Source organism: Heterodontus francisci, chromosome 18 (assembly GCF_036365525.1).
Source record: "Heterodontus francisci isolate sHetFra1 chromosome 18, sHetFra1.hap1, whole genome shotgun sequence".
NCBI classification, from domain to species: Eukaryota; Metazoa; Chordata; class Chondrichthyes; order Heterodontiformes; family Heterodontidae; genus Heterodontus; species Heterodontus francisci.
The window spans coordinates 49,393,133-49,418,994 of record NC_090388.1 but is presented as its reverse complement, the minus strand read 5'-3'; the positions used below and the strand labels follow the sequence as shown (position 1 = coordinate 49,418,994).

Genomic DNA, 25,862 nt, shown 5'->3' with positions numbered 1-25,862 from the left:
GTGTTCTCTGTTGTCCTGGTAACCAAGATTTCTGTCTTGTCTTTAAGCAGAGTGGATGTGAGGTCACCTGACTTCTCAGACTCCATCTTAAACTTTTAAAAATCACAGTTTTTAAAACAATCATTTTACTAAGACCAACATTCATAACACAAAACACAATGTAATATATTTGCCAGTTGCAGTAAAACCCTTCCATTTTATTTTTGGAACCAACTATTTATTGGTGTTCCTGTATACAGTGGCGCAGATTGAGGACAGATGGTCATGACTACACTTTCCAAATATGTTGAACTCATGATGCTGTTCATGTTGCCCCAGAGACATGCTTTCCCAGATGGACAATTGAAAAGCAGTCATCTCCTGACACACTCAAGCACCTCCTTGTGCTAAATTGAGTGCAACATTAACAGAGGCAGACAAGCAGATTTCCTGACCATGCCTTCTGCCAGGAAATGGGAGTATGATGCAGGAAAATCTAAGGGGAGAGAGAGAAGACACTTGTGTAAAATTATAAATGAGAGAAAAGTAATGATGTGTTATGTACCAATTTCATGGCTTGATTATAGTGTCAGCTATGACTCAGTTGGTAGTACTCTTGCCTTTGAGTCCAAAAAGTTCTGGATTCAATTCCTACCCCAGGGATTAAGCACAAAAGTCAAGGCTAGCACTCCATTAAAGTACTGAGGGAGTGTTGTACTGTCTTTCACATGAGATGTTAAACTGAGGCCCCATCAGCTGGCTCTGGTGGATATAAAAGATCCCATGGTGCTATTTTGAAAAAGAGCAGGGGAGTTAGCCCTGATGTCCTGGGCAATATTTATCCCTCAATCAACATCACCTAAAACAGATTATCTGGTCATTATCACATCACTGTTTGAGGGAGTTTGCTGTGAGCATATTGGTTCCACATTTCCTACATTACAACAGTGGCTACATTTCAAAAAGTACCTCTTTAGCAGTAAAGCACTTTGAGATGTTTGGTGGTCACGAAAGGGGCTATATAAATGCAATAAAAACAAGAAATGCTGGAACCACTCAGCAGGTCTGGCAGCATCTGTGGAAAGAGAAGCAGAGTTAACGTTTCGGGTCAGTGACCCTTCTTCGGATCTGACAAATATTAGAAATGTCACAGGCTATCAGCAAGTGAGGTGGGGGTGGGACAAGAGATAACAACAGCTTTCCACAGATGCTGCCAGACCTGCTGAGTGGTTCCAGCATTTCTTGTTTTTATTTCAGATTTCCAGCATCCACAGTATTTTGCTTTTACTATATAAATGCAAGTCTGTCTTCTCTTTGAGTTGGATTAGTCTGTGTTTCATTGGTCTGCCTCCAAACTCAACATTCTCATTGAACTCTGTGCTATGCACTATCCCTGCCAATATGGATGTCCAGTTTTGCTGTGCTGTGTTTCATCCTGTAGTGATTAAAAACTACTGGAAACAATATATGGCAGAAAAGAACCTTGCCAATTTTGCTCATTCTCCTCCTCTTTGTGTCCTGCCTTCCCAAATTCTGCACAGTCTCTACCTCCTTACTCCAGTCTTTGTTAAATAGGGGTATAGGAGAGAAATAGATTATTTTTTCTACACTGAATCCTCAATGCTGAATCTTGGTTACATGCCTGAAACTGCTGGAGACTGTCTCGAAGATGTTACTGTATGTCTAGCAGGGGGCTCCACCACCGTTAAATGAATAGAGAAAAGACAGAAACACAGAATCCAGCTATCACTCTCAATTTTGAGGGACAGAAGATAAAAAAGTACTTTTCTGAACAGAGAGGGAAGAGGCTCAAAATTAATGATTTTTTTCCCGAAGTAGTTTGACCATCAGCCTTTGTTATTGAATGTTTTGAAACTGGAGCTGTGATACTGATAGCTGCCAAAGTCCTGTTTGCGAAAGCAACTAATTACATTGAATGAGTGACTAACAGTATGTTTGCCTTTGGATACCTAAACACCATGCCATCCACTCCAATGACATACCCTATAGAAACACATATAAAGGTTTTTTTTTTCTTCATTATACACTTTTTCCCTGCAATTATCACCTCAAGGTGTCGACTGTCATTGGGATATAGCTCCCTGGGTATCGGCAGCTTTCCAAGTGACCATTCCTCATCTTTGATCTTGCACAGTGCAGATTGATGAAATTCATTATACCCAAGTCTGATGCTGTTCTCATCTACTGTCCACATCGGTACGTTTCCAGTCCTAATTAGAGCAGGAGTGTTGGTTGAATTTCCTCCTGCCCCCGGTTTAGTTAAACTGTAATGTTACTCTTGCTGCTGTGAGATTACCGGACTAATCGCAGACCTGGATTTGACCTGAGTCCTTCTGGACTCTGTGAGAATAGTGCATGGAGGTTATGCTCCTGAAATAGGATCCCAGAACAAACAACAATTAAAATGCCTTCCAGAATGTTGAGTGTTGGTAATTCTGCTTTGGTGATGATGTTGAGTGATTCTCAGTCACTTGTCATCACGCCTCCAATAGGAACCCTGCTAATATGAAGCTACGCTAAGAAGTAATTCAAAAGTGTTCACTCACCAGCAGCCGAGGTGTAAGCATGTTTGGGCCAGTGGAACATCAGTAGCAATTCTAGGAGAAGGCCGCAGAGGGAAAAATGACATGTGCATCATTCCCTCAATCATATTTCCTTAAAGTCCACACTTTTCCAAAATAAAAGGGCCTAGCTTTCTAAAATCTGACCTGGTAACTAGGGCCATAAACTAGTGGGCCTCCTCTTAACCTTTTCCAGGAATATAATTCCTTGTTCCAATTCAACATCTGTTCATATTTTACCATTCTGCAGTGGAGTGCTTTCACTTCTACATTGATACACCACACCTGGTCCAAATGCACAGCCCTCTAAGCCTTGGTTGGTTCTCCAGGATTAATCCTCTGTTAAACTCTCATTGAAGGGACAATGTTGTTATGATAATGTATCTGGCAAGGTGCCTCACAGAGATGACATAATGATACAATCAGCAATACAGCATATTGCTGCTGATATCTGGCAGAAGAAATTATTTTTGCCAATGTTTTAATACAATGAAGCTAATTGTGTTAAAACTGCATTTAAAATGTACAACAGATAGATCATCTGCTGTACTATGCACTTAAACATCAAACACAAATGATGCATTTCAGATTTTAAAAAAAAGAGGAAATGCTGGAAATAAACAGCAGCAAGATACATTGCCACTGTGTGATACACTGAGTGCTGCCAGGTAAAGCCTGGCTCAGGTATAAAATTAAAACCCGACCCGACCACAGCCAACCCGAACCCGACCTGGGCCCCCGAGTCCTTTAATTTTTTTCTCTCGCCCGACCCGACACGAATATCCTTCATCTGTTCTGGCAGCAGGCTATTCCTGCAGCTGGAGTTGTGGGGAATCATGGGTAAGCCTGATCTCGTGATTTCCCAGAAGCAGTGTCCAGCCCAACCCAAGCCCGAATGTTCAACTCAGAATATAGACCTGACCCGAACCCAACACATGTAGTCGGGTTTGGGTTGGGTAGCCAGGCTTTACTGCCAGGTTAATTCCCCTCCCCACCCCCCAATACAGATGAATGGATTCAGAAGGGCACTGGAGATGGCTTGGAAATGAGGTGTCCCGAGCTATTCCCTCCCAGCCTACAAGGGAAGGCAGAAGAGAGTTGGTTTAAAAAAAAAACACCCGTCATGGCCTTTCAATGAAGTCAGTCAATTAACTGTGAACGAACAACATTTTTCTCATCCTCTGTTTAAAACACCTGTGTATTGAAAGCTTTCATTAAGACAGAAATCCATTTAGATTGAACAGACGTCGCAAAAAATCACAGCAACAAATGAATGACGAAACAGGTCGAAGTCAGACCTTAAAATGTAATAATATACCATGCACTGGCAGAGATTAATGAAGAATCATGCTGTTTTAGAATTCATAGATAATTAATCTCTGTCTTGAAGAGTATCATTATATATTCTAACTCACCTTAATCATCTGCAGATCAATTTATTTGCAATTATTCATCGGGTTTTTTGGCCATTAATCCTTTACCTGTACGAGCCAATCCTTGCCATGAAGCACAAGCGATGAAATCCTTTAACCCTGAGGCCACTTCCCCTTTCATGGTAGGTTTAAGTCCCAGTTAATAGGGACTGATCACTCAATTCTGCATAGGGTTGCTTAATGGCACATATTCAGAGAACTGAGCCATGTGGGACATTGAGAGAAAAAAATGGTTCAGCAAATGGCCCATTCAACTCTGACCTTAATAGTTGTGTAGGATTGTATAGTTTAACACAGAAACAGGCCATTCAGCCCAACTAGTCTGTGCTAGTGTTTATACACCGCGAGTCTCCTCCTATTCAATCTACCTCTTCTCAGCCTTTCAGCATATCTATTTATTTTTTTCTCAAGTACTTGTCTATTTTCCTTTTGAAAGCTTCTAAGCTATTTGCCTAAACTATTTCCCGTGGTAGTGAATTCCACATTCTCACCACTGAGTAAGAAATTTCTCCATATTTTCCTATTGGATTTATTAGTGACTATCTTGTATTTCAAGGAGGAGATAGACAGGTTTTTAATTAGTAATGGGTTGAAGGGTTATGGAGATCAGGCAGGAAAGTGGAGTTGAGGCAGAGATGAGATCAGCCATGACAGAGAGAGAGAGAGAGAGAGAACAGCGGGAGCAGAGCTTTGAAAAGCGCGCCAAGAAATCGGAAGCCACAGAGAGACACTGCTGGGTAAGTGAGGTTACATATTTGGGCGGTTGCTTTACCCGAAACACTACTCGGGTAGTGTCTCCCACCCATCCTCCTCCTCTAACCAAAAAAAAAGTTCTGTCCGTCGGATTGCTAAGCTAACAAGTTTTGACTTTTTTTTTTTGGTTTTCAGTAGATTTGTTGGGAATTTAGACTCGTGGGAATGGAGGTTAAGGCAGTTGAATGTTCCTCCTGCAGAATGTGGGAGGTAAGGGTCGCCAAGAGTGTCCCTGCTGACTGCATCTGCGGGAAGTGCACCCAACTCCAGCTCCTCGAGAACCGCGTTAGGGAACTGGAGCTGGAGCTGGATGAACTTCGGATCATTCGGGAGGCGGAGGGGGTTATTGAGAGGAGTTATAGGGAGGTAGTCACACCTCAGGTAAAAGAAGTAGTTAGATGGGTTACCGTCAGGGGAAGGAGAGGGAACCAGCAGGCAGTGCAGGGATCCCCTGTGGCCGTTTCCCTCAACAACAGGTATACCGTTTTGGATACTGTTGGGGGGGGGGGGACTTACCAGGGGTAAGCAATGGGGTACAGGTCTCTGGCACAGAGTCTGTCCCTGTTGCTCAGAAGGGAAGGGGGAAGAGGAGCAGAGCATTAGTCATTGGGGACTCCATAGTTAGGGGAACAGATAGGAGGTTCTGTGGGAACGAGAGAGACTCACGGTTGGTGTGTTGCCTCCCAGGTGCCAGGGTTCGTGATGTCTCGGATTGTGTTTTTGGGATCCTTAAGGGGGAGGGGGAGCAGCCCCAGGTCGTGGTACACATAGGCACCAACGACATAGGTAGGAAGACAGATGGGGATTTAAGGCAGAAATTCAGGGAGCTAGGGTGGAAGCTTAGAGCGAGAACAAACAGAGTTGTTATCTCTGGGTTGTTGCCCGTGCCACGTGCTAGCGAAGCGAGGAATAGGGAGAGAGAGGAGTTGAACAGTGGATGCAGGGATGGTGTAAGAGGGAGGGTTTTAGTTTCCTGGATAATTGGGGCTCTTTCTGGGGTAGGTGGGACCTCTACAAACAGGATGGTCTTCACCTGAACCAGAGGGGTACCAATATCCTGGGGGGGAGATTTGCTAGTGCTCTTCGGGGGGGTTTAAACTAATTCAGCAGGGGGATGGGAACCTAAATTGTAGTTCCAGTGTACAGGATGTTGAGAGTAGTGAGGTCAGGGATAAGGTTACAAGGACGCAAGAGGGCACTGGCAAGCAAGAACTTAGTTTAAAGTGTGTCTACTTCAATGCCAGGAGCATCCGGAATAAGGTGGGTGAGCTTGCGGCATGGGTTGGTACCTGGGATCTCGATGTTGTGGCCATTTCGGAGACATGGGTAGAGCAGGGACAGGAATGGATGTTGCAGGTTCCGGGATTTAGATGTTTCAGTAAGAACAGAGAAGATGGCAAAAAAGGGGGGGGTGTGGCATTGTTAATCAAGGAGGATATTACGGCGGCAGAAAGGACGTTTGAGGACTCGTCTACTGAGGTAGTATGGGCCGAGGTTAGAAACAGGAGAGGAGAGGTCACCCTGTTGGGGAGTTTTCTATAGACCTCTGAATAGTTCCAGAGATGTAGAGGAAAGGATAGCGAAGATGATTCTCGACAGGAGCGAGAGTAACAGGGTAGTTGTTCTGGGGGACTTTAACTTTCCAAATATTGACTGGAAATACTATAGTTCGAGTACTTTAGTTGGGTCAGTTTTTGTCCAGTGTGTGCAGGAGGGTTTTCTGACACAGTATGTAGACAGGCCAACCAGGGGCGATGCCACATTGGATTTGGTACTGGGTAATGAACCCGGCCAGGTGTTAGATTTAGATGTAGGTGAGCACTTTGGTGATAGTGATCACAATTCGGTTAGGTTTACCTTAGCGATGGATAGGGATAGGTATATACCGCAGGGCAAAAATTATAGCTGGGGGAAAGGAAATTATGATGCGATTAGGCAAGATTTAGGGTGCGTAGGATGGGGAAGGAAACTGCAGGGGATGGGCACAATCGAAATGTGGAGCTTATTCAAGGAGCAGCTACTGCGTGTCCTTGATAAGTATGCACCTGTCAGGCAGGGAGTAAGTTGTCGAGCGAGGGAGCCGTGGTTTACTAAAGAAGTTGAAGCGCTTGTCAAGAGGAAGAAGGCGGCTTATGTTAGGATGAGACGTGAAGGCTCAGTTAGGGCGCTTGAGAGTTACAAGCTAGCCAGGAAGGATCTAAAGGGAGAGATAAGAAGAGCAAGGAGAGGACACGAGAAGTCATTGGCGGATAGGATCAAGGAAAACCCTAAGGCTTTCTATAGGTATATCAGGAATAAAAGAATGACTAGAGTTAGATTAGGGCCAATCAAGGATAGTAGTGGGAAGTTGTGTGTGGAATCAGAGGAGATAGGGGAAGTGTTAAATGAATATTTTTCGTCAGTATTTACAGTAGAGAAAAAATGTTGTTGAGGAGAATACTGAGATTCAGACTACTAGGCTAGATGGGCTTGAGGTTCACAAGGAGGAGGTGTTAGCAATTTTGGAAAGTGTGAAAATAGATACGTCCCCTGGGCCAGATGGGATTTATCCTAGGATTCTCTGGGAAGCCAGGGAGGAGATTGCAGAGCCTTTGTCCTTGATCTTTATGTCGTCATTGTCGACAGGAATAGTGTCGGAAGACTGGAGGATAGCAAATGTTGTCCCCTTGTTCAAGAAGGGGAGTAGAGACAGCCCTGGTAATTATAGACCTGTGAGCCTTACTTTGGTTGTGGGTAAAATGTTGGAAAAGATTATGAGATAGGATTTATAATCATCTTGAAAAGAATAAGTTCATTAGCGATAGTCAGCACGGTTTTGTGAAGGGTAGGTCGTGCCTCACAAACCTTATTGAGTTTTTTGAGAAGGTGACCAAACAGGTGGATGAGGGTAAAGCCGTGGATGTGGTGTATATGGATTTCAGTAAGGCGTTTGATAAGGTTCCCCACGGTAGGCTATTGCAGAAAATACGGAAGTATGGGATTGAAGGTGATTTAGTGCTTTGGATCAGAAATTGGCTAGCTGAAAGAAGACGGTGGTTGATGGCAAATGTTCATCCTGGAGTTTAGTTACTAGCGGTGTACCACAAGGATCTGTTTTGGGGCCACTGCTGTTTGTCATTTTTATAAATGACCTGGATGAGGGTGTAGAAGGGTGGGTTAGTAAATTTGCGGATGACACGAAGGTCGGTGGAGTTGTGGATAGTGCCGAAGGATGGTGTAGGTTACAGAGGGACATAGATAGGCTGCAGAGCTGGGCTGAGAGATGGCAAATGGAGTTCAATGCGGAAAAGTGTGAGGTGATTCACTTTGGAAGGAGTAACAGGAATGCAGAGTACTGGGCTAATGGGAAGATTCTTGGTAGTGTAGATGAGCAGAGAGATCTTGGTGTCCAGGTACATAAATCCCTGAAAGTTGCCACCCAAGTTAATAGGGCTGTTAAGAAGGCATATGGTGTGTTAGCTTTTATTAGTAGGGGGATCGCGTTTCGGAGCCACGAGGTTATGCTGCAGCTGTACAAAACTCTGGTGCGGCCGCACCTGGAGTATTGCGTGCAGTTCTGGTCACCGCATTATAGGAAGGATGTGGAAGCTTTGGAAAGGGTGCAGAGGAGATTTACTAGGATGTTGCCTGGTATGGAGGGAAGGTCTTACGAGGAAAGGCTGAGGGACTTGAGGTTGTTTTCGTTAGAGAGAAGGAGGAGGAGAGGTGACTTAATAGAGACATATAAGATAATCAGAGGGTTAGATAGGGTGGATAGTGAGAGTCTTTTTTCTCGGATGGTGATGGCAAACACGAGGGGACATAGCTTTAAGTTGAGGGGTGATAGATATAGGACAGATGTCAGAGGTAGTTTCTTTACTCAGAGAGTAGTAGGGGCGTGGAACGCCCTGCCTGCAACAGTAGTAGACTCGCCAACTTTAAGGGCATTTAAGTGGTCATTGGATAGACATATGGATGAAAGTGGAATAGTGTAGGTCAGATGGTTTCACAGGTCGGCACAACATCGAGGGCCGAAGGGCCTGTACTGCGCTGTAATGTTCTATGATTGTACTGAATAGCAGAGCAGGCTCAAGGTACTGAATTGCCTACTCCTAGTTCTTATGTTTATGGCCCCTAGTTTTGGATTCTGCTACAAATGGAAACATTCTCTCCACATCTACACTGCCCAATCCATTCAGAATTTTGAAGACTTCTTTCAGGCCACCTCTAGCATTATCCCCTCTTCTACATAACTACCTCCTCCCTCATCTTCTTGAGTATACCATCTGGACCTAAGGTTTTATCCACTTGCAGTTTTGCTAGCTTGTTAATTATTTTCTCCCTTTCTATCCCAACTACATTAATATTCCTTTTAAACTCTTTTGACTAAAACCCAAGGCAGCGTTGTTATTCAATACTTCTGCCATTACTCTGTCCTTAGCTGAGAGTTTGTTTTACTATCCTTTAGTGGCCCTATCCCTACATGAATTTCCCTTTTGTTATTTGTGTCTATAAAACACTTTATCAGGGAATAGAAAAAGAAACAATAATTTGAAGATGTAAAGCCATTGTCTGACTGCCAAGAATGGTAATTGTTTTAAAGAATGAAATAATTTTAACATTGTATAAAGCATATAATTTAATCACACTTGTATTTTAAAAATATTAGACATCTTCATTTTGTTGAGCAGGCAAGCAAGACAATTTTCAGTAGACTGTAGGCATAGCCTTGAACAAACCTCCAGTATGAAGTGAAAAGACCAGTGGATTCAGACTGACTTTCCAGGGACTAATCATAAACGTTCAGATTGATAAATGCTTTGACTGTACAGACAGTGTGCAGCACAGCGAAGCTTTTTTTGTCTCCTTGTCAGCCATGGATAAAAATGAAGTAGCTCATTAAATATAAATGCATTGATGTCATAAATGCTAAAGGGACACATTCTAATCTTGCAGAAATGTGTTTTTGGATTTCCTGGGATGAGGCTGTGCCATGTCAGGTACTTGAAGATACTCTGTGCTACAACAGATGTAAATGTGTTACTATGATAAAACTGTATCCCTGCAAAGGTTTCTACTTTGGAGGAGAGACAATGAATGAGGGAGAATGAAGGAAGAAGGCAACACAAGATGCAGTAATTGGCTGTTGATTAACAGATTCAATCATTAGGCGATGTGGGATTCAGGCCAGTGTACCTCAGTATGGGTCCATGTATTGGGGTTGTATGGTATGGCATCAGCTGTAGGTAATTTCAATTTCAGGGTTTACTGCAAGTGCATTTGTTGTCATTCAATTGATTTTCTTTCAGGGCAATGCTATACAACACAGCAAAACAAATGAGAAGTGGGTATAAACCATAGGTTTTAATTAGGGTTTTAAATTATCTAGACATGAGAAAGAGGAGTACAAAATGCATCCTTCTATTTGCCAATGCTATTAGACAGGCTGGATTCCAGGTGCTCCACAGCAATGAACAGCTCTAGTCTTCCTTATCCTGGTTATCCCACCAGATGCGGTAATTAAGAGCAGAAGCCAGAGTCAACCAGGCCAAGTAAGGAACCATTAGATAGGCAGCTGTTCTGCTGATGGGATACCAAGTCACAGTTGTAGCTGCTGCTGCACCATAAATGCAGAGTAATTCAGCAAAAGCCTGCAACAATAATGAAATGGTCAGCAAAATGACTGCACCTGTAACAGCACAATGTACAACTTTGAGATCAGTGTAAATATTTATTTCCTGCAAGTGAACACTGGAACGTGCAAAATTACATCTAACACAATTAGGCCAACAGTTCATGAACACGACACTGTTCCACTGAAATTATTTTGTCTGCTCTCAAGTTCCACAAAGCTACGCCACTATCTCCAATGTGCTACATCAACTAGGCAAAGGTATCCCATCCGTTCCAGGTAGCTACAGAAGACAGATATGAGAGGATTTGTCTAAGGTGCCTTGACATATAACCAATAATCCAATGTAATCATTAGTCCACTTTCAGAGTTGACAGTATCAAGAGCAATGGTTTTTTTTGGGAGTAGATAAACTGGACACCATTATTTTAGTATATTTGCTTTATTTTTCAGACTCACAGTGTGTGCCAAGGTTTTACTTTATCGGAACACATCCTTTGGCCTCATAGGAAACAAAGTTTTTCAGCTCTGAAGAAAATCTTGTTGAAAAGTTTTTTTTTTAATGAAATTGGGCTGGGGGTCCTGGAACAAGTCTCAGTATTTTACACAGCTTGACCCAAGCTTGACTTGGGATTTGCAGCACTTATTCATATACTTTGTATCAGTCTTAGAATGTGTGGTTGAAAAATTTAAGCCTAGTAATGGTGACGCAAGCAGTTGTTCAACAGGCTGTACAACAGAGCACTAGCTACACATTCATACACACAGTTCTTCACGTGGGTCTCTGCCTGACAGTTAGCGGAGTTCAGAGTTCAGGTAAATTACTTTTACTTTTTTTGGATGTGGGGGTAGGGAGGAAATCAAGGGCTATGACAATTCTAATTTACAATTAAAATGATGCAAGAACGTAAGAATACCCTACACTTCTACAGCCTCTTATCCAATTTGCCTATCAGAACATAATGGTGGCAACTTGCAAGCTACCATGATAGGTGGGAGGTGGGGCGGGTAGCGGGAGGTGGTGATATGAGGATGCAAGACCAGCCACTGCTTCAATGTGAGCTTCTTGGTAAATAAAATATAGGAGGGTGGCTCAGAATTTATCTGGTAGGAGCTGAATCTTACAGACTAGGAAGATTTTCTAATTACCGCAGTGTTAACTAATATTAGAGCTGTAGTAGGGATGCTACCATTGCCCTGTGTCCCTAGCTAGAGATGGAAAATGGAGAACAAGATTGGGTTTAACAATGGCACTCTCTATCAAATATTCTACTAACACTGCCTGCCAGCACTGCAGTAAAGAAATATCTAAATATAGTACCAGAGTATGAAAAGTGCCCATGGATTGTACCCTGGCAGGAAGGAAATATCTTCAGTAAAGGAAGGAAGAATACTAGCAAGAAAAAATGGTCAATGTGTTGAATATATTACAGTCCTCCCCAAGCAAATCACTTTCCTCATAACAGTGTATCTGTATACCTACCAATCCCATTTTGTGTGCTCCAAAGAAAATAGGGGTCCATGCCCAGTTGAGAACAAGTTGGGTTCCGTATAAACCAAGTGGGATCAATGCTTTATCAGTGAATCCACCCAATTCCTTCCACACCAGGTAAGAGCCATAGCTGAGAAGAACAGAATACAAAAAAAAAATACAAAATACAAATGTTGGTTCACTATAATGATCAGGACCATGTATGATTTTCAACAATTAGGCTGCAAATTTCTCATTTACAACACGATGCCACACACTACTTGCCACTGGACAACCCAGTTACAAACAGTAGGGGGTAGGGAGGCTGGTGAGAAAACAGGAGGAAGATAACATCTAATTAGACACATCTACCAGACAGCATTTTAACTGTGCTTCATGCTGACTGGGCTGTCAGGTATTTCATTACCACTTCTTGCTCACACAAAGACAAAAGGGCTTGTGATTGTATCATTCTACTGTGAATTAGGGCTCCCTCTATCCAATCTGTTGCAACGGCCTTCAAAAGATGCCGTCATCTTGAAGTCTGACCTGAGGGGGTAGGAGTTACATTAGCTTTTGTCATTCAACTGACAAATCAGTGTAGTGTCTCACTGTTGTTGTTTGTGCTAACCCATTGTTGAATTGAGATGAACATTTTCATAAATAATCCACATATTTCTTGTTTGGTACAAGAAGGCTAATAACAATTGATTAATTCCAGAACATTTACACATACTGAGTATCAATTAGCCATTGGTTTTGCTCCTGCAAACATAGCATTTTCCTTCAAGTAGTATGCAGCAATTGTACATCAGATCAGTATTACTAAGAAATAAAGCCTGGCTACCTGACCTAACCCCGACTAGACCCAACTAACATTTGTCAGGTTTGGGTCGGGTCAGGTCTATATTCTGAGTCCAGAATTCGGGCTCGCGTTGGGTCGGGCTGGACAATGCTGCTTCCAGGAACTCATGGGATCAGGCTCACTCATGATTCCCCAAAACTCCATCTGTAGGAATAGCCCGCTGCCGGAACGGATGAACGATATTCGTGTCAGGTCGGGAGCGAAAAATCATTAAAGGACTCGGGCCTGGGTTGGGTTGGCTGTGGTCGGGCCCGGGTCAGGTTTTAATTTTATACCCAAGTCAGGCTTTAATCCACAGGGTACATGTTTAGTTTTAAAATCTGAAATGGAAGTAGCTTTCAAGTATATAATTGTACCATTGATAATGGATTAGCCTTTTACATATATTTTTAGCGGGATGGAGAAAAATACATCCCCTTTCGAGGAGTTTATTTACTTCCATATGTTCTTTCGTTGCCAGTGACAAGATGATTTGGGCCACAGAATTATACATAAAGTAGGCTGCAATTAAATGCTGTGAAGCAAGTGAGCTCTGCAACTTTAGCATTTCCTCATCTCCAGCTATCATAAATTTTGCTTCTTCAAATAAAAAAAACTCCATCTGCCAACTAGAATGAGAACTGACAAAACAAGAAATTAAATAATCTGGGAAATGGACCAGGATCATCAATTGTCCCAAATAAAAAGAAAAGGAGTTTCGGGCTCTATTGGAAAGTAAAAGAAAGAATTTGGATTTTTCTAGGGCCTTAGATGACCTCGGGCCATTCCAAAGTTTTTCACAGCCAATGAAGTACTTTTGAAGTGCAGTCATGTTGTTTTGAAAGCAAATGTTAAAAATACCCATCCTTTTTTCTGAATCTTTCCATGGTCTTGACCCTTTCGATCTCTGTAACCTCCTCCAGCCCTACAGCCCTGAGATATCTGCACTCCTCCAATTCTGGCTTTTTGCACACCTCAGATTTTAATTGTCCCAGCATTGGCAGCCGTGCCTTCAAATGCCTAGGCCCTAAGCTCTGAAATTCCCTCCCTAAACCTCTTTCTCTCTCTACTTTTTTCTCCTCCTTTAAAACGCTCCTTAAAACCTACCTCTTTAACCAAGCTTTTGGCCATCTGACCTAATACCTCTTTATGTGACTCAGTGTCAAATTTTGTTTGATAACACTCCTATGAAGCACCTTGGGATGTTTTAGTACATTAAAGGCACTACAGAAATGCAAGTTGTTGTTTTTGAAATGTGGCAGGCATTTTGTAGACAGCAAAGTCTCACAAACAGCAATGTGATAATAACCAGGCAATGTTTTTAGGTGTTGATTGAAGATAAATATTGGCCAGAAAACCAGGAGTACTCCCCTGCTCTTCTTTGGAATAACGTCTTGGGATCTCTGAAGTCCTGCTGCGAGGGAAAACTCAGTTTAATATCTCGTACAAAAGATGAGAAGAGTTGATACTTCATAATCGCCTAGATTATGTGGTCAAGTCTCTGAAGTGGGGCTTGAATACATAACTTTCTGACTCAAAGGGATGGGTGTCACCACTTAGCTAATGCTGAAGCCAACAGTTTAGCAAGTTAATGATTAGGTTGGAAAGAAGAATCCCGTGTTTGGGCCATTTCATAATGTTCCTTAGCTTGTGCATGCATGTATAAAATGCATAAAGTGACAAGTTGTGTCCAGTGAACACCAACAAGAACATGACCTTGTAGATTTGACTGAGCTGTTCCAAAGGGTCCATTGTTTAATGTCAGTAGCTTGAATGCAACCTGTAAACTAGATCCGATGGTCTGCCCATTTTGCCAATGTCAAGTTACATCCAAGTATTCTTACAATCTCGTCACATCCACACATAAAGCAAGGATAAATCAGGATAAACAAGGAAAGCACAATCACGCACTATATATTCTTTAATAATGGAAATTTATGTTTCAGCTCAGTTAACTGTCATGCATGAACAAGAGAAGCAGCAAATTTAGGAACATGCAATTGAAAAAAGTATAAGTCACATTAAAAATTGAAAAGTTGTGTCATAGAAATGCAAAAAAGTAACAGCAAATATAGTGCACGATTGAACTGTTACATACCCCATGCCTGTGTATAATGTTGTCCACATGGGACCAAACACCCAGTTAGGTGGGCACCAAGATGGCTTTTTGAGAGTTGCATACCAGGTAGTAATTTCTTTCTTGGTTGTTTGATAACCAAAAATTCCTCCCACATGTGGCAATGCAGTGAAACCAAATGCATGCACCCAAATTGATGACATGTTGCTAACCTAAGTGAGACAAACATATCCAATGACTTAAACATTTTAAAGAAAGTGTTCAAATCTTAGAATAAATTAATCTTTTTCTTTACAAAAGAAAGTCCAGTTCACCTTGACAGACAATTGATAAAAGCAAGATTATTAGCATTAATTTTTACTCTTGGCTTTGTTGATATTTTGCATCCCTAATCTTGTTATTTTAAGGGAGGAATCTGATTGTTGGTCTGTGCTTCTCCCCATCTTTCCAATTTAGTAACTGAAATGATTTTTAAATAAAGAATTTGAATTCAAGGTTATAACTGAACACACATGGCATCTTCCACAGGGTTCAGAACTTCATGAATATATTTTGTAACCACATTCCATCTAATAGTCCAGCATTATTCACAACAATGTGGCAAATTTCCTTTTAGTATTAAAAAGTACCAGCTGAAGTTCAGCTTCTGCAGTAAACTGAATATTCTCTGTTGGAGGACCAGGATCCACTTTAAGTCAGTAATCACAGGGTGATGGGTGAGCAGGGACTTGGTGTGGATAGGATATGGGCAGCAGAGTTTTGGATGAAGGATGGAAGTTGGGTGTCCTGCATTGGAGAAGTTGAGTTTGGAGGTGACAAAAGCATCAATGAGGATTTCAGCAGTATATGGACTGAAGCAGAGATGGTGGTGGTTGACATTATGGAGGAAGGAAGTGGTCTGTGTGATGGAGAGAAGATGGGGTCAGAAACTCAGCTCTGTGAAATAGGATGCCTTGCTCAACCTTCGACACTGGTTAGGAACAGAAATGAAATCTGTGGCAAGGGTATGGAGTTTAAGATGGGAGCTGAATCTGATGGTTTCCATCTTCACAATGCTTAACTGGAGAAAACTGTGGCTCATCCAGAACTGCAAGTGTGATAAAACAGTGGCAATAGAGGATGCAGAGAAGTCGAGTTGGGTTTTGTCAATGTACATGCAGAACCTGACTTCATGTATTCAGATGATGCAGCCAAGAGGCAGCACGTAAATGAGGAAGAGGAAGTCAAGGGTACTCCTTGGGGGCCTCCAGAGATATCATTGCTATGTAGTGAAGGAACAGACCTATTTGACTAGTAAATTCCAGTAAACTGGGGATGCTTTTGTAAAAGAGGAATGCACAGATTAAAAGATTTTTTTTAAATTGCTTGAGCAAATTTCAGTCTTGCAACTCAAGTTCTATGAAACATAAGCTAAGTCACTATTTCATTCATCACAAGAATACTGATTGATGTAGTGGAATAATGCTGGTCATCAAGGCTCCAAATGATACCCTTCTAAAAGTGCACAGCAGTAAACTCTGAATTGTTACTATGAAACTTGGGTGATTCAATTTTGGACGTTGCATCAAAATAACTATTTTCAGAGTGAGTGGCACTAGTGTCTATCAGTCTACTATCCTCCCCACATTATGGTTGGACTGCCTGCTGACATTCATGGTCCAGGCTTGGATTTGAGGAATCACCACATGGGTAGAGGACACCTACCGTAAGCAGAATTGACTTTTAGCAAGATGCCAATGTCTTAAGAAGAGAAGAATACTGTCGAGCCAAGGAAATAAACACTGTCTTTACTTTAAGGAATACAGCCAAAACAGTAATGCACAACCATGAATGATACATATAGCACTCCAATAGTTTCTAAGTATCTTTGTCATATCTAGATGGTGATATGCTTTACAATGGTAAATGGCACACTACTCTGATATTAACAGGTCAGTGATTGGTCAATTAACCTCTCAAGCTACAGGCCTCTATTCTGTGACTAAAGTGCTGCTTTTTGAATGCTGTGTTTAGTGGCCCTGTCTGTACACACTATCAGCACAAAAGGATATAGGATATAACTAGACAACCAAAACATACTGAATCAGTCAAATAGTATTCTGAATTAATTGTTTAACTATCTACTACTGAGTGTGAAATTTAAAAAAACGGTCACACTCAGTTGCTACTGCAACATACTAATGAATAGATGGATCCTATACTCAAGCTTCAACTTTCAGAAAAAAATAAACTTTTTGTTTAATGATTAAGAAATAGACTTTTAAATAGCTCATACGTGGCATAACATGAAAATATAATTTATTTCATTCAAAAATCCTAAATGGGTCAAAAATGGCTCTGAAAAATGACAAGACCAAGAAGATTTGTCACAGGAACCACTGGTCTAATCTTCAGGTTAAGAAGTTTCATGGTTCCTTCAGATGCCTGATGAGAAGCCCTTTGTCTTATTCTATATCAAACCACAGAAGTATTCCCAAAACAAGTATGTAATCCCTTGCATATACTATGCACAGCTGAAGTGGCTACAACTCTGAGTAGGGAATCCTTTTTATAAGTGGGGTAGAGCTGCTTTGTGTAAATGAACAGAAGTTGCAATAAAATAAATCTTACATTTCAAAACAGGACAAGTGCGGCTCATGTTGACCAATCACATCACATTGTGAAAAGTTATGTAACTTCATAAATTGCACAATTTTCAGTTAATACATAACTGAGTTACTGTCAATTAGGTGAACATGTTAACCCACTAATACAGTAATTCACAGAGAGAGACTTAGTATTTTGAGAGTTTATCTAAGTGCAAAAGTAATGTGCATATTTTTAAATCAAAACAAATCAGAGAATGGGATAGCACAGGAGGCCATACAGTCAATCCTGCCTGTGCCAGCTATTTAAAAGAGCTATTCAATTAGTCCCATCCTCCAGCTCTTCACCCATAGCCCTGCGTTCTTCCCCCTCTTCAAGTATTTATCAAATTCCCTTTCAAAAGTTACTCTTGAATCTGCTTTTGCCAACCTTTCAGGTGGTGCATTACAGGACATAACTTGTGAAAAAAAATCCTCACGCCTCCAATTCTTTCGTCAATCACCTTAAATCGGTGTCCTCTGGTTACAAATTCTTCTGCCATTGAAAACAGTTTCTTCAAAACCCTTTGTGATTTTGAACACCTCGAGCAAATCTCCCCATAATCTTCTCTGCTCCAAACACAACAATCCCAGTTTCTCCAATCTCTCCATATAACTGAAGTCTTTCATTCCTGTTACCATTCTAGTAAATGTCTTCTGCACTCACTCTAGGCCCTTGACATCCTTCCTAAAGTATGGTACCCAGAAATAGCCACAATATTCCAGCTGGGGCATAATCAGTGTTTTATAAAGGATTAGTGTAACTTGCTTGCTTTTGTGCTCTGTGCCTATACTTATAAAGACAAGGATCCCTTATACTTTAACAGTCTTCTCAACCCTGGTCTCGCTGTTCCTGCACACCCTTTAAAATTATACACCAATTAGTTTATATTGCCTCTCAATTTTTATTCCAAAATGTATCACTTCACACTTCTCTGCACTAAATGTCATCTTGTGTCTGCCATTTTCACTAGGCTGTTTGTCCCTGAAGTCTGTTATTATCCCCTTGCTGTTTACTACATTTCCGAGCAATCATGTCAACACCTATCAGTGGGGGACACCACTGTAGACTTCCCTCCGGTCTGGAAAACAACCACTACTCTCAGCTTTCAGTCCCTTAGCTAGCTTTGTAGCCATGCAGTCACTGTCCCTTTAAACCTATTCAATTTTGTGAACAAATTTATTATTGAGATACATTATCAACCACCTTTTGAAAGTCCATTGTTACGATAAGATGAGAAGGGGTCGAGGGGTTCCCTCTCAGCCTTTGCCTGGTTTAATAGTAACAGGGTTTAATTTTTAAAACACTGTTTTTAGCTCCCCCTCAGTGAATCCTTGTTCACTGCTCCAATTCTAAGGCCAAGAAATCAAACAGGTTTCCTTAGATTTAAACAAGAAAGGGAGAAGTTTATTATTCTTAAACTCGAATGCAGTCAATGATTACGAATATGCGATGCTACCACACTAGCATGCATACACGATAAACACACATGCAGATAGAGACAGAAAAAGTAGAAAGAATAAAGGGGAAAAGTTTGAGGCAATGTCTGGTAGTTGCAGTCTGTTAAGTTCAATGTGGAGTCTTTGGTTGTCGGCAAGTCGTGCAACTCGTTGGGGCCCAGTTCACGCTTCAACTTGTTCCAATGTAGGAGTCTTTTCTCTCGAGGTTTACGTGTCTTCCGTGGGTCCGGTGGCTTATGAGACAACGCAATGCTTCCATGTTCCAGCCTCAGTTGCACACTGCCTTCTAAATTCAAACTATCCTGTGGCTAGTTCAAAAAACCTGGACCAGCCAGTTAGTCATGTAACCAGCTGGTTTAACCAGTCCTGGCTCTGTGGATTGTATCATCTTAGCAGGGCCTGGAATGTACTTCCTTATACCTTCAACATCTGGTGATCAAAATCCATTTGGGTTAATTGGAGCAGGGAACTGTCCTTTGTCTCCACAAGCAGCATCTCTTAATATCTTAATATGCAAATGTCCTTCCAGCCCAGTGTCTGGTGATCTTCAAACAAGTCATTCCTTCACTCCAGGAACTGTTTAAAATCAATGTTCATATGACAAAATTAATATGCCTCATTCTTGGCAGTTGGGGTCTCCCTGACACCTCCACACCCAGCAGAATGAATTGTGATTTTTAAAAAGAGCATTTCATTAAAAGGGACACGAGAGAAGATAAGGACAGGAAAACACGCATGCAGCTCTCTCATTTATTCAGAACTATAACAACTGTTACAGCCTGTCTTTTCTTGGTAGCAGTGCTACTTTAAACTGCCCTTTTGGCATCCCAATAAAGATGTGGTTTTTGTGTAAGTTTTTCAGTTTGCACATTGCCATGACTGCCTAAGGGGTCTTTGTTCTTGTTGAGGTCTGCAGGGGGAAGGTTAGCTTACCTTGAAGAAGGTTAGGTTTAGTTAGCCTTAGGTTGGAGTTCTGCTCAGGGGCAGCTGCAGTGGGTTCCACTCTGAACTCTCTTTCAGTGATTTGATAAGTCATGCAAGGGCTTTTCACCTCAGGGGATGGCTGGTACCCTTTTTTCCTGGCTGTGGGGAGAGGATTCTTTGCTAATCTTCCCCTTGTCCTCTGGGACACTCCTGCTTGCAGGTATTTGTCCAGATTCTACTGCACTCCCCTGTGACACTTCGACTAGGTGAGGCATCACCCTCACAGTTTCTCTGCCCTCTTGAAGACTTTCTTTATCTTGGTAGGTGCCTGTAAATGCTGTTAGCAACTCTGGTGGGGTGCTTCTAGTGTCTGCATTTACATAGGAGGATGTGGGGTCTAATTTCTCAAATATTTCAGAGTTGGCTGACCAGACAGTAGGGGTTTTCATCTGGGATTCCTCCCGGACTTCCTTTAACCTGCCCTTTTGGTCCCTTTGTCCCCTTTCCTTTCTAGCCTGTTGCCAGCCTTGTGTCTGCCTGTCCCCTTTTGTTCTAGGCAGGGGTCACCAGTCCTCTGCTGGAGGGTCCTCCAAACACCAGTACAGGATTTAGGGGTGCAGGTTTCACTGTAGATTGGGGTTTCCCCTCACCTGGCACATGTGGCAACTCCTGCAGTACTCCACCATATCTTTGTGGAGTTTTGGCCAGTCAAACTGCTGTCTTATGCGGACTTTGGTTTTTCGTATACCGACATGTACAGCCACTGCAATCTCATTGGCCATTCTTACTATTTCTGTCCGGTACCTCTGCGGCATCACTAACTGGTGAATTACTGTCCACTCCTTGCTCTCAGGTCTGTGAGGAGAATTCCATTTCCTCATAAGTACCTCATTCTTTAAACAGTAGCAATCAGGGACTCCCTCTGCTCACTTTCAGACTGGGAAGCCTGTGCTAACTCTCAATACTGGGTCAGGTCACTCAGCCTCAGCCTGGGAAGATCTATTTAATTCATTCCCTGGGTCTTCTAACTTTTCAAAGAAAGTCTCGGACAGACAGACCTCATGGGCCATCTGCCTGCTGTGCCAATTCAGTCTCCTCTGGGGGAGCTGGTTTGATCATGACCTGATTCATTACACATTCAGGGAAACTGCAGGGGGACTGTCTCCTGCCACTGCCCTGTTTCTCTGCAGTCTCTCTCTTACTATTGGGGGGGGGGGGGGGGGGGGTAGCACCTTCATCCCCGCCAGAGCATTACCTAGGAACAGGTCAACCCTGTCCACAGGAAAACTAGGGACAATCCCTACGGTCACCTGTCCTGAAACTAGGTTACACTCCAAGTGCGCCCAGTGTAAAGGTACAGGCAAATGCTGCCCTCCAATACCATTCCTGTGTTCACTGCACTCTCTGGGGGAAAAGGTCAGGCCTTTTCCCAGTAAAAGGGATCTAGTGGCCCGTGTCCCTGAGGAATACTACGGGCTTGCTTGCCTCACTCAAGGGGTATGAGGTTACTCTCCCTTCAGATACAAAACCCTGATAACCTACAGGAATCCTATTAAATTTTCCTGCACTTGCAGCGGTAGACTTCCTGGGTCTCTCTTACTGCAGTTGAAGTCACAGCTTTCTCTGCTGTGCTTTCCATCAGGGTCCCTTTCTTCACTGAGCGGGTGTGCCCTGATTAACCCTACCGGTTTTCCCTTTAGTTTCCAGCAGTCAGCTCTTACATGCCCTGCTTTATTACAATGGAAGCACACAGGTCTCCAGGTCTCACTCCTACTTATAGCACCTTTTTTGGCTGGAGGAGGGCCCCCTGTGTCTCTTGCTTTTCCTTCCCTCCCAGGACTGCTTGGGGTTCTATCACCTTCCCATCCTCTGTCCTTTTCGGATTTGTGGGGGTGATGAGGAAAGGTTTTCCCCTGGGAAACTGACTAATAAACGGGAGCAAACTCATCAGCCAGGATTGCTGCCTGCTGGGCTTTATGAGCCTGTTGCTCTTCTACATGTGTCTTTATGGAGAGTGGGAGAGAGTGTTTAAATTCCTCTAGCAAAATTACTTCTCTGAGATTTTCATAGCTGAGCTGTACTTTAAGAGCCCTCAGCCAATGGTCAAAAGCCAGCTGCTTATTTCTCTCAAACTCCAGATAAGTTTGTTCAACTTGCTTCTTGAGGCTTCTAAACCTTTGGTGATAGGCTTCCGTTACTAATTCATACGCCCAGAGGATAGCAGTTTTTGTCAGTTCATATTCTGGTGAACTCTCATCTGGCAACATGAAATAAAATTTATGGTCTTTTCCTACTAATTTGCTCTGTAACAAGAGAGTCCAAGTCTCAGCTGGCCACTTTAACTGCCTTGCCAGTTTTTCAAAAGACACAAAAAAATGCTTCCATGTCTCCCTCATTGAATTTTGGGATTAGTTGAGCTAGTTTTAACAATCCTGTACCCAGCCCTGAATTACACTCCTCCATATTAGCTATGCTTTCACTGGGGTTACTCCATCACCCCCTAGTTAACTCAAGTTGTCTCAACTCTCTTTCTTCACATTCCTTCTGGAAGGCTCTTTCTTTCTCTCTCTTTCTCCTGCCTCTCTCTCTCTTTCCCGGTCTTCTAATTCAAGTTTCCTTTGTTCCAATTGTATCTTTGCTAGCAGTACCCTGTCGGGGTCTACTTCAGATTCAAGGGAAAAATGGTTGGCCACTAGCTTTAAGAGTTCAGACTTCTTAGTCTTGCCACGTACAGTGATCCCACACTACTCAGCCATTTTCCTCAACTCTTCCATAGACAGTGCTTTTAATTTATCCCAAGTTACTTCACCCTAGCTTGGGGAGCTACTAGCTTCAGTCGCAGACATGTTTATTCTAGCACACACAACCACAGAAAACCTGTATTGAAATCTTTTGTCTTTTGTTTGGGATCAATTTGGCTTCCCACTTCCAATTTCTCATTTGACTGTGCGTAAACTCTCAGCGCTAGCCCCTAAATTTCTGCTACGAACAGGTGAGAAGGGGTCTAGGGGTTCCCTCTCAGTCTTTGCCTGGTTGAACCATAACAGGGTTTAATTTTTAAAACACCGTGTTTTTAGCTCCCCCTTCAGTGAATCCTTGTTCACTGCTCCAATTGCAAGGCCAAGAAATCAAACAGATTTCCTTAGATTTAAACAAGAAAGGTAAAAGTTTATTAATCTTAAACTCTAATGCAGTCAACGACTAAGAAAATGCGACACGACCACGCTAGCATGCATACGTGATAAACACACACGCAGATAGAGACAAAAAAAGTAGAAAGAATAAAGGGGAAAAGTTTGAGTCAATATCTGGTAGTTACAGTCCTTTAAGTTCAATGTGGAGTCTTTGGTTGCCGTTAAGTCTTGCAATTTGTTGGGGCCCAGTTCCGATGTAGGAGTCTTTTGTTTCTTGAGGTTTACGTGTCTTCCATGTGTCCAGTGGCTTGGGAGAAAGTGAGAGAGAGAGAGGCTTCCTTGCTCCAGCCTCAGTTGCACACTGCCTTCTGAATTCAGACTGTCCTGCAGCTAGTTCAAAAAACCTGGACCAGCCAGTTAGTCATGTGACCAGCTGATTTAACCAGTCCTGGCTCTGTGGATTGCATCATCTTAGCAGGGCCTGTAATGCCCTTCCTTACACCTTCAATGTCTGGTGATCAAAATCCATTTGGGTTAATTGGAGTAGGGAATAGTCCTTTGTCTCTATAAGCAGCGTCTCTTAGTCTGCAAATGTCCTTTCAGTCCAGTGTCTGGTAATCTTCAAACAAGTCATTCCTTCACTCCAGCAACAGTTTAGAATCAATGTTCATATGACAAAATTAATATGCCTCATTCTTGGCAGGTGGGGGTCTGCATGACACCATATAAACATCAGCTGCACAACCCTCATCAACCCTCGTTGTTGCTTTTGTAAAAAACTCAATCAACTTAGTTAAACATGATTGGCCTTCAACAAAGCCAGCACAAATGTTAACATATTTTTTATGTACCAATTAATTTTGTCATAAATTAGTGTCTCTAAAAGTGTCTGCACCACTGTTGTTAGGACGACTGGCCTGTAGTTGCCAGATTTATCCCTCTTCCCACTTTTGAACAGGGATGTAACATTTGCAAATCTCCGATGCTCTGAGAAGATTTGGAAGATTGTGGCCAGAGTCTTCATAACTTCCACCTTTTCTTTCCTAAGCAATCTAGGATGCATCCCATCTGGACCGTGTGACTTTTCTGCTTACATATTATAGTTTCTTAAATTCTAAAACAACACCTGATTCCAGCTGTTTATGTTTTCAATGATGTTTCAGTCTTTGCATAAAGAACTAACAATGCAAGCTTCAGTGTCTGTGATCTCACCAGAGGGACATGAAGCTTGATTTGGATCTCTGCTTCCAGTATATACAGTGCTGCTGTGATTTTCCTTCCTGCATCTGCTACTTAAAATTGCCCAGGAGTTATGTTACCAGGTAGAACTGGTGCAGTCCAATTACAGATCAGAGGAAAATTATGCAACTTCATAACTTGCACAATTTTCAGTCAATTATGTAACCAAGTTACTGTGAAGTGGAACTCTTGCTTTTCACTGAGAGCCCATTTCACACCTTGAGGTCACTTATAATCATGGAAGGCAAATAGGATAATGCCCAACTTATGTGCATTGAGCTATGGAGTTAGGCTTCATGCCTTGGGTTTGGATTTGCTGGTGAGATACATTACATGGAAATTTTACAGCACAGAAACAGGCCATTCGACTCAAAAGGTCAATGTCGGTGTTTATCCTCCACGCGTGTACAGACACAGGAGGGATCTGATTCAGACCTTTAAAATTACTAAGGTCAGGTAATATACATGTGAATAAATTATTTCAAATGATGGGGCCAGCTACAACTAGAGGAATCCATGTAAATAGGGAAGCAAGGAATAATTACAATAAAATATTCAAAATCTGTGCCTAATAGCTATATGATTTGTCTTACAAGAGTTTGGAAAGGTAACTCGCTTCTTGGAGAGGTGTACAAAACAACAGTGAAAGCCTGTACTAGACTGCACAGAATAAGAGTAGTATCCTCTGGCAATAGCAGAGTTAGGAAAGTTAACATACCAACACACTTAACATGGAATAATTTCACAGTGTGATAACACCGATTTCTGGCTTATTCTACCAAGACACTGAAGTATTCCCGAAACACTTATGTACTTCCTCCCATAATCTTCTTGCAAGGCTATTGCAATTGTTTGCGGGGTAGGTGGAAATGTGGAATAACCAGTTCAGCCATGAATTTATTGAATGGCGGGGAGGACTCGAAGGGCCGAATGGCCTACTCCTAATTTTGTTTCTGTGTTGCATAACTCTAACTCGCATGTACAATTCAGATAGCATGGGTGGGGCTTTTGTTATATAAGTGAATAAGAGAAGTTGTAATGAAACAAAGCGAATGTTACACAACGAACGGGTCCAGCCTATGCTGAACTATCACAGATTGTTCCGAACAAAGTTATACAACTGACCAAATGCTAGAAAGTTCAGTTAATTATATACTTAGTGTGAACTGCGGCAACATTTTAATCCATTGTTACACAATGGGAAAAATTCTCAGTGGCAGTCTTACATAAACTTACTTAAAATACTACGGGTAGAATAAAGCGTGATGTGTTCAATAAAGAGCTAAATACAAACAACAGTGCCTGTGCTCTTACCGGAGATGTGAAGCAGAATTCCTCCTCAGCCTCCCACTATACGCGCTGCTGTTAATCTTCCTCCTGTATCTAATACTGGGCTTTTACACCGTACACAGTGCCTGTCCCACCCCCAGCTGTCATTCATCGGAACCCACCCCGCCCCCTGTTCCAGCTGTCACTCATCGGAACCCACCCCGCCCCCTGTTCCAGCTGTCACTCATCGGGACCCACCCCGCCCCCTGTTCCAGCTGTCACTCATCGAAACCCACCCCGCCCCCTGTTCCAGCTGTCACTCATGGGGACCCACCCGCCTCCTGTTCCAGCTGTCACTCATCGGGATCCGCCCCGCCCCGCCCCGCCCCCGCACCGGCTGTTAATCAGCTCCCCCTAGCGGCCATCTATATGGCGGCCCCTCGGCTACTGCAAATTGAGCG

General features: G+C 42.5%; 1 protein-coding gene across 3 annotated transcripts; it reads right to left on the bottom strand.

Moving 5' to 3' along the window:
- Positions 1 to 10,071: 10,071 nt before the first annotated feature.
- LOC137379612 (translocator protein-like) lies at positions 10,072 to 25,567 on the bottom strand. 3 transcript variants are annotated; one of them, XM_068050682.1, is made up of 6 exons: positions 25,447 to 25,567; positions 16,455 to 16,508; positions 14,772 to 14,962; positions 13,983 to 14,087; positions 11,842 to 11,980; positions 10,072 to 10,377 (listed from the first exon to the last, which is right to left on the bottom strand). In XM_068050682.1, the coding sequence occupies exons 3-6, from the start codon at positions 14,951 to 14,953 to the stop codon at positions 10,207 to 10,209; spliced, it is 597 nt and encodes a 198-aa protein (XP_067906783.1). In that variant the 5' UTR covers positions 14,954 to 14,962; positions 16,455 to 16,508; positions 25,447 to 25,567; the 3' UTR covers positions 10,072 to 10,206. The 3 variants fall into 3 exon arrangements, with proteins under 3 accessions (XP_067906783.1, XP_067906784.1, XP_067906785.1); XM_068050683.1 differs by lacking the exon at positions 16,455 to 16,508; XM_068050684.1 differs by lacking the exon at positions 13,983 to 14,087 and having other exon boundaries at positions 25,447 to 25,564.
- Positions 25,568 to 25,862: the final 295 nt, after the last annotated feature.

Excerpts from the sequence above, each read along its gene's own strand:
- LOC137379612 (XM_068050682.1), bottom strand. The coding sequence starts at position 14,953 with ATGTCATCAATTTGGGTGCATGCATTTGGTTTCACTGCATTGCCACAT. Across the intron at positions 11,981-13,982 it reads ACACCTAAAAACATTGCCTG|CTATGGCTCTTACCTGGTGT; the intron begins GTTATTATCACA and ends TGTTCTTCTCAG. Across the intron at positions 10,378-11,841 it reads GAGCACACAAAATGGGATTG|GCTTTTGCTGAATTACTCTG; the intron begins GTAGGTATACAG and ends TTATTGTTGCAG.